The 9,339-nt window shown below is 38.3% G+C and overlaps 1 protein-coding gene across 2 annotated transcripts in view; it reads left to right on the top strand.

Moving 5' to 3' along the window:
* The window catches only part of Ube2w (ubiquitin conjugating enzyme E2 W), a 79,254-nt gene that overhangs the window by 29,013 nt on the left and 40,902 nt on the right, over positions 1-9,339 (top strand). For both annotated transcript variants that reach the window (XM_023722381.1, XM_004637554.2), the window contains exon 3: positions 3,607-3,709. In XM_023722381.1, the coding sequence (XP_023578149.1) occupies positions 3,607-3,709 (103 nt within the window). The remainder of the gene's footprint in view (positions 1-3,606; positions 3,710-9,339) is intronic.

Raw genomic sequence — 9,339 nt, 5'->3', positions numbered from 1 at the left:
AAAAAAAAAAAAAAAAAAAAAAAAAAAAAAAAACCTGAGACTGATTTAGAGAGTAGCCTGTTCAATCTCCTGTTTGGTTTGAATGTAAGTATATAATTTAAGTGTATGCATAATAAAACTAGATTTCTGCTTTAGGAATCAGTGATGGGGCCAGCCTGATAGTTCAGTGAACTAAAGTGCCTGCTTAGGCAGAGAGCAGTGGCTGGGCTTCGATCCCCGGTGTGCCATGCCAGCCCTGCCCAAGGGGCGCACTGAGATGGCGATTGAGACTGGGCATGGTAGTGTGTGCCTGTAATCCCAGCACTTGGGAAGCTGAAAACAGAATTACTATGAGTTGGAGCTAAGTAGTGAGGCCCTATAGACGCTGTCCTAAGTACAGGAAAAAAAGAAATCAGTGATGTAGGAGGCTGCAAAATGATTAGAATGAAATTTTGGTTTTGTTTTTTATGGAGCTGGGGATTGAATTCAGGCCCTTGTGCTTGCCAGGCAAGCGATTATTCTACTGATCTATCTCCCCGGCCCTTAGAATGAAATTTATAAAAAAAAAAAAAAAAATCCCTTTTAACAGTGGTTGGCTTAGTGTGGTCTTTCTTTCTTTCTTTCTTTCTTTCTTTCTTTCTTTCTTTCTTTTTTTTTTTAGAATGATTATGTCTTTTATTTATTTGTTTATTTTTTTGGAACTGGGGATTGAATTCAGGCCCTTGTGCTTTCCAGGCAAGCACTTATTCTACTGAGCTATCTCCCCAGCCCCTGAACATGTCATTTTTTAATTAGTATAATATGTTAAAAATTAACATTCGCAGTGTGCAGATTTTACATGATAAATGACATCTTTACTTAGCTATTATTTATTTATTTATTTGCTCCAAATGCCTTCAGGGCAGGTTTGGCTGGCTTGAGTTGTGGGGATCGAACCACAGCAACCTGAGCCTAACTGCTGTGTTGAAGCAGCCACTTAAAGAACTGAGCTAAGGGGCAGGCCCCCAGACCTATAATTAGGAAGTGATTTTTACCTGATATAAAATTAAATTTCATAAAGAGCATAGGTAGGTGTCTAAACCCCATTTTTATTTTTAGGAGTATGGCTATTATCTTATGTAAATTTTATTATATTGTAAAATATTTAACAAGAAAATATTAATAAAATAAATTAATTTAATATCAATAATAAATTATTATTAATGTTTAACTTCTTTGGTTTATATGATTCAAGTCATCATTGGTAGCTTGAATCACTTGATGAATTATTTTCAACTTCCTCCCAAAATTGTAAAAGCAGTTTTTTGTGTGACATTGTACTGAATTGGGCTAGTTCTATAGGAAAAATAAAAAAAATTTAATTAAAAAGATTATAAATGCCCAAAAATGTAATATAGAGCAAGTGAGTAAAACATACCCATTGAGAATTTGATAGACATGTATATACCTTGCCATTTGTCAACCAAGTGGGTGAACACAAAGATCACTTTCTGTATTTCCCTGACATACATCTGGTATCTGTAATGCAAAACTAAGTACTTTTGGCTGGGCATGGTAGTGTACACCTGTAATCCCAGCACTCAGGAGGCTGAGAAAGGAGAATCACTGTGAGTTTGATGCCAGCTTGGGCTACAAAGTGAGTTCAAGGTGAGACTGAACTGCATAGCAAAACTCTCAAAGAGACCAAAAAAATAAAAAAAAATTAAATTTAAAAAGTAAATATTTTCATTATACAGTTGCAAACCGTGTATATTTTACTTAACCTTAACTTACTATTTTTTTTTTTTTTTTTTGCGGAACTGGGGAATGAACTCAGACCCTTGTGCTTGCCAGGCAAGCGCTTATTCTACTGAGCCATGTCCCTGACCCCTAACCTAATTGATTTCAGTTTAAAACTTTTTCTTGTAAGTGCAGCTGTAGGGCCAGGGATATAGTTCAGTGGCACAATGTACCTACATGGCAAACACAAGGTCTTCAGTCTGATTCTTGGTACAAAAGAAGAGAAGAGAAGCGAAAAAACAGAGAAAAGAAAAGAAACAGCTGTGTATCACCTTTGCCATATTTATTTCTTCTTGAAGAAAATAACAAGAGGCAGTGTACAGAATGAGTAAAAACTTATTTATATTTGTGATGGTTATAAATAAAAGCAAAATAAGCCTGAGTAGATGCAGTACAAGTCTATTTTGGGCTTTATTTATTTATTTATTTATTTATTTATTTATTTATTGGTGGAACCGGGGATTGAACTCAGGCCCTTGAGCTTGCCAGGGAAGCCCTTATTCCACTAAGCCATCTCCCCGGCCCCTATTTTTGGCCTTATTAACATGTTTAGGGGCTGGTGAGATGGCTCAGTGGTCTAAAGCACCTACTTAGAACAAGCTAAGCTAAACAAAGCACAGGGACTGCGTTCAATCCCCCAGCACCACATGCCAGCCAGCCCCGCCCCCTGGTGGGCTGAGCTGGCCACACACACACAAAAATATAAATAAAAACAAAAAACCAAAAACAAAACAACAAAAAAAAAAACATGTTTATTATGAGGCTGTACCTGTATGACTGTCTCATCAGGCAGCTTGTGCCACCTGATGGGACTGTCTCCTGCCACCCAATGAGACGGTCGTGTGTGGTGGTTCAAGCCAGTGGATTGTGTTAAACAATGGAAACAGTAAGAGGGAAAGGAAAGGCAGTGTAGAATCTTGCTTTTAGCCCTCAAAAGAAATGGATTGAGTAAGTAGGACAACTTAGCTTACTTTGCCCCATTTAGTTTTTTAAAAAAATACAGAACCCGTGGGAAAACAGATTTTTTTTTTTTTTTTTACGGTGCCGGGGATTGAATTCAGGACCCCGTACTTGCCAGGCAAGCACTTCTTCTACTGAGCTATCTCCCCGGCCCGGGAAAACAGATCTGACAGACATAATTCTTTGTAGTCTTTCTTGCTGGGATGGTGGCACATGCCCATAACCCCAGCACCCAGGAGGGTGAGGCAGGAGAATGGCTGTAAGTTTGAGACTAGCCTGGGCTACAAGGGAGACCAGAAAACAAAACAAAACGAAACAAAACACTGTATCTTTTTAGTCTTTCTTAATATCCCTTTTCTATGTTGCTTCTAACACTGACATCATAAGACAGTTCAGATTAGCTTGGCATTGTCCATAAAAGGTTTCAGTTGCTGTAGAAATAGTTTTTTTTTTGGTGGAACCGGGGCTTGAACTCAGACCCTTGCGCGTGCTAGGGAAGCACTTATTCTACTGAGCCATCTCCCCGGCCCTGTAGAAATAATTTTTTGAAAAAAGTCAAGAAAGCATAAATCTGGTAGAAAAAATGCAGCATACACTTTGCCAACACACCTGAGTAGGTTTTTATTTTGTTGGTTTGTCTTTTCAGACTGATGTTAAGATTTTGCTCTGTCTTTTGCTAACTGTCTGATCTTGGTCTGGTGATTCAACCCTGAAATGAGAGATGAGGACTGAGCAGGGGGGATTAAAAACCCACTCCAAGAGTTGGGAGGATGAAGTGTGCTGTTACGCATATACAGCTAGTGTCTGCAGAGTTGCGTTTCAGCAATTCTTATTTTTTCTTCTTTCCCCATTCTATTTTAAGTTTTAAATTTGTGTTTTCTCTTCTAGGTGGATTGTAGACATGGAAGGTGCACCAGGTACCTTATATGAAGGAGAAAAATTTCAACTTCTATTTAAGTTTAGTAGTCGATATCCTTTTGATTCTCCTCAGGTAATTGCTTTTAAAAATTTAGTTGTATTTCTAGACTACCACAGAATGCCAATTTAGTGATTTTTGACTAAATAAAAATGTATTAATGATTCACTTTAAATATGTGGATAGGTTTGTTCTTTTATTGTCTTATGTATAATATCATCAAGATCATGTAATCATTTAACTTTATTGGGACTAGGGCTTTGCTCCATTGTGCTTCCAAGAAATTAGCATTATTTCTTACCCATAGATTTTTAGCAGAGAAAGGTATAGAATTCTACCAGACCTCCTGAATTGTGGTAGAAGTTAGCATTTTTGAATAACTTGCACATTTTTTTCTAGATTCAGTGGTTGAATGACATAGCAAAGAGGTTAGCTATGTTGAAAGGTGTGTGATTTTGACTTTGGGTCGCTCAACTGTCTTTGCAGCCCTATGATCCTGTGAGGTCAGAGTACATTCCCAGATGTTAGACACTAGACATCAGTCCAGAATCTAATCATTGTCCTTGGAGGCATAGCCAGTTTAGTCAGTATTTTAATGCACAAAGGACAACAGTGGTTGGGAACATTTTTTTCAGAGCTATTTAACTGTGGTAAATGATTAATAGAAGGCCAGGGGAAGGGAGACTTAGGATAACTTCCAGGGTCCTGGCTCAGTAAGATGGATAAATAAGTTACTAGAATTACGTACTTTTTAGAGAATTACAGTAAAATACTTCATTGTTAAAATTTGAGATTTGTAAAATCTGTTTGGTAAAATGATGAGGCTTAATGCCAGCTCTAATACACTACCCTTGAGGTATTCTGGAAAATAAACCTAATACTAGAAATAGTTCCCAGATACCTGAAATTCAGTTTGTTAAATAGTAAGATATGTTATTGTGAGAAAAGTCTTATTTCTTTGCTACTTTAAACAGAATATGCCAAACACAGCTTGATCTTTTCTTGGCCACAGAAAGTGAATATGATGGAAGTCAGTTACTGTATTGTGTTATAAAAAAAATAGTTTTAAGGCAGAGGATTAAATGTATAGACTCCTTGAGTTCTAAAGTTTTCTTTTTCTGGGGCCAGGGAGATGGCTCAGTGGAATAAGTGCTTCCCTGGCAAGCGCAAGGGCCTGAGTTCAATCCCCGGTTCCAGAAAATAAATAAATAAATAAATAAATAAATAAATAAATAAATAAAGTTTTCTTTTTCTTTTCTTCCATTTTTGTTGTAATTTTATTTTATTTTGAAGAGTAAAAACAAAAGCAAGAAAAACAAAACAAAGACAGAAACAGGATAACATAATACATATGTTACAGATTTTCTTTTTCTTTCTTTTTTTTTACGGAACCGGGGATTGAACTCATATCCTTGCGTTTGTCAGTCAAGTGCTTATCCTATTGAGCCATCTCCCCGGCCCCACAGATTTTCAAAACAAGAATAGCTGGTTAGTAATGAATTTTTTATTGTCAAATCTGATGCTCAGATTAACAGATATAGTTATGAAAGATTGGACATATGATTAAATATTACTGAGTTCTGAAGTTTTCATGTGAGCAGTTTCATTTTTACCATTTTTATAAAAATTACAAGTAAAGGGATATATTATCTCTGTTCATCTGTAATAAGCATTTCTAAGTTTGTAATCAAAGCCAAAGCAAATGTCTTCCTTCCCTTCAAGCTTACTTTCTCTTGTTGCCTTGTGACGTCCATCCTATTATTCTTGACCTTTTCTGCCTTATTTCAACAAGAATCTCACAAATCGACTCGGATGCTTTCCTTTCCTCACATACAACTTTTCTCCTTACGTGCAGCTTTCCACACCCTTCTGCAGCTCACAGACCTGCTCATTCCTCAGTCACCATTGCAGTCCCAGATGTTTGTCTTCAGTTGGACTATTATAAAGCCTCTGGTTGGTTCTGTTATACATGCTCTCACATACTTATACACACGTATCACCCTCTCAGAACCCTGAACCCCCTCTATTCCCCTTTCTTGACTCCCCTCCCCCCATACTGGGATTGAACTCAGGGTCTTCGTACTGTACTATATCCCCTGCACTTTTTGCTGTTTTTTATTTTGAGACAGGATTTTGCTAAATTGCTAACTCTTGCAGGTTGGACTTGAATTGTAAACCTCCTGCTTCAACCTTCTAGATCGGTAGAACTATAAGAATATACTACCACAACTAGCTAATAAAATCTCTCTCCTTTTTTTTTGTGGAACCGGGGATTGAACTCAAGCCCTTGTGCTTGCCAGGCAAGCACTTATTCTACTGAGCTATCCCCCCAGCCCCTCTCTCCTTTTTTCTTTTCTTGCTTTTGTGGTACTTGACATTGAACCCAGGATCTTTGTACTGTGCAACTTCCTTACCCCCCCCCCCCTTGCTTTTAGCCTCCCCAGTGCTAGGATTACAGGTGTGTGCCACTGTGCCCGGTCTTGGTGCCAGGGATTGAACCTCAGGCCCTGTACTTTTGCCTAAGCAGGCGCTTAGTCCCCTGACCTATCTCACTGGCCCTTCTCAGCCTTTTGTGTGTGTGTGTGTGTGTGTGTGTGTGTGTGTGTGTGTGTGTATTTAGAGACAGAGTCTCACTAAGTCCATACACAACTTGTCAAGGCTGAGTTTGAATTTAGGATCCTTTTGTCTCAGTCTCCTAGAGTGCTAGTATTGCAGATATGTGCCACGACACCTGTTTAAATGGTTATTTCCTATGGAATTAAGTCTTTAGGTTGGCACTTAAATTCTGTTATATTAGAAAGTTCACCTATTACCACATGCATCCTGCTGTATAGTAGTTGTTACATCATACTGTATAATTTAGCTTCATTCTGATTTTATCTTCTAATAGTTGTTAATGCAGTGAGTAGGAAGTGGTTAGGGCAGGTAGTTATACTCTTTTTTTTTAAGAAGAAATGAAGGCTTGTAAAAGTGACATACTTTGTTTATGGTTCAATAGCTAGGTAGTTACATAACAGTGAATGCTCATGCCTAAGTCTTTTCTCTCTCTTATTGCCAATGAGGTGTTAAAAACCACCATGAAAAAGGTGTCTGTTTATCCTTATGGTAATTTGCTCTTACAAAGTGAAGCATTGTATGTGGACTGATTATATATGAAATATACAATGCTCTAGAACAGTTGCTCCCATTTTCTTAGAACAGAAAGATTCCTTTTTTGTTATTTGTTTTTTAAATGTAGTTTAGTACAGGATCTACAGGGTCTCACTACTTAGATCAGACAGCCTCCCAAGTGCTGGGATTACAGTTGTGTGCTTGGCCTTGAACTCAGCAGTCCTCCTGTTTCAGCCTCCTTAGTGCTGGGATTACAGGCGTGCATCACCATGCCCAGCCTGCAAGTCCTCTTTCATTGTTGTGGCTGGCAGTGTCTTGAGTTGATTCAAAATGTTTAACTTTTATGGTCATTTTGACTTTGGGAAAGAGCCAGAAGTTGGATGGCGCCAGGGACCTTGTAAATAAGGTGGACAAGGACACAGTGTAGTGTTTTTATGAACCTGTGTTTCTGTTAGTGCTCCACAGCAGCATTCATCATACTTTTGATTACACCTGGTAAAACTTGAAAGAGGACTTCCAGAACTGCTTCAGAAAGTGAAAAGTACAGTGGGAGAAAGGTGTGTCATATGAGGCGTGTATTGAGGGGGTGAATAGCAATGCATCTTTTTCTGTAATAATTTTTTCTATTTTATTAGTACATGTTTGCAGTACATAATGATTACATTCACCGTAGAGAGTTGATACATGTACATAATACATTCTAGCTCCTTCTTTTTTTTTTGATCTCCTTCCTTTACTTTCTCTTTCCTCCCTCATCTTTCCATCTCTTGGTCCCCTTCCCATTTGAAAAAGATCTACCTCCTTGTTTCCTATTACTATATATACCTTTTATTTTCGCTCCCCATTTATACTTTGAATTTCTCATGTAAGAGAAACCATGTGTGGGGTCAGGGAAATGGCTCAGTGGAATAAGTGCTTCCCTGGCAAGTGTAAGGGCCTGAGTACAATCGCCGGTTCTGCAAAAGAGAGAGAGAGAGAGAGAGAGAGAGAGAGAGAGAGAGAGAGAGAGAGAGAGAGAAACCATGTGGTGTTTAAGCTTATGTCTCTAATGTATTTCACCTAATATTATGACCTCAGGGTGCATCCATTTCCTACAAATGACTCTCAAGTTTATCCTTCTTTATGGCAGACTAGTACTCCATTTTGAATAAATAACACATTCATCTGCTGATGGACATAGAGGCTGCTTCTGAGATTTAGCTATTAGGAGTTGCTAATGCTGTACATAATGCTGCTGTACATAATATACATGTATCATTGTATCTAACTCCTTCAGGAAGGTACCTACAAGAGAAATGGCTGGGTTGGATGGAATTTCTGTTTTTATTTTTTTTGAGGAATCTTCATACTGATTTTCTTTTTTTTTTTTATACTGATTTTCATTGTGGCTATAGTAGTTTACATTCTCAATGAAGTATAGGAAGGCTTTTTTCTTCCTGAATCCTTGGCAGAATTTGTTGATTTCTTGATGATACCCTTTATTTTTTCTGTAGTAAGATGAGGTTATATTTAAGGTGAGACCTCAGCTTTGTTTTAATTTAAAGTTCCCTAATGGCCAGTGATGCTGAATTTTTTTTTTTTTTTAATGTATTTAGTACAGGATCTCACTACACTGATTGGACTTCTAGTGGTCTTCCTGTTTTCAGCCTTCCAAGCACTGGGATTATAGGCGTGCGCCACCATGCCCAGTCTCAGTTGCCATCTCAGCGTGCCCCAGCAGCAGGGCTGGCAAGGCACACTGGAGATTGAATCCTGGAACCTGTGTCTGCCTAAGCAAGCGCTTTAGTCTGGCTGGCCCACTGAATCTTTTTTCATTTATTCATTATTTGTACTTCTGAGAAGTGTATTCATTTAAGTTGCCTATTTTGATTGGCTTATATATTTTGAGGGGTTTGTTAAGTTTTTTTTGTTGTTGTTGTTTTTTTCTGTATTCTAGATGCTCTAAGTAGTTGCTGGCAAAATTATTCTCCCATTCTGTAGGTTGTCTCTTCACTCTGGTTGTTTCCTTTGCTCTATAGCAGCTTTTTAATTGATACAGTTCTATCTGTCAATTCTTGATGTTATTTCTTGTGCAGCTAAGATTCTGTTCAGAAAGTCCTTGGCTTACATATTGAGAGACAAGGAACTAGTCTATCTTCTGCATGTGGATAGCCATTTCTTAAAGAAGCTGTCTTTTCTCCAGCGTATTTTAGACTCATTTGTCAAAGGTCTAATGGCAGAATGTGCCTGGGGTGGTTTCTTCATCCTGTCTTCTGTTCCATCTGTGCATCAGTTTATAACAGTACCGTGCTGTTTTTATCACTGTGGCTTTGTAATAAACTTGAAATCTGGGCTTTTGATGCTGCCTGCTTTGCTCTTGCTTTTGCTATCTTGGGTCTCTTCTTGGTACCATATAAATTTTAGGGTTTTTTTTCCTAGTTCTATAAAGAATGCTTTTGGGGGGCTGGTGAGATGGCTCAGTGGTCTAAAGCACCTACTTAGAACAAGTTTAGCAAAGCACAGGGACCATGGTTCAATCCCCCAGCACCACATGCCAGCCAGCCCCGCCCCCTAGTGGGCTGAGCTGGCCACACACACACACACACACACACACA

The sequence above is a fragment of the Octodon degus genome, unplaced genomic scaffold (genome assembly GCF_000260255.1).
Source record: "Octodon degus isolate 3935 unplaced genomic scaffold, OctDeg1.0 scaffold00091, whole genome shotgun sequence".
Lineage (NCBI taxonomy): Eukaryota > Metazoa > Chordata > Mammalia > Rodentia > Octodontidae > Octodon > Octodon degus.
The sequence above is the reverse complement of the archived record's forward strand: the minus strand, read 5'-3'. Positions and strand labels throughout refer to the sequence as shown.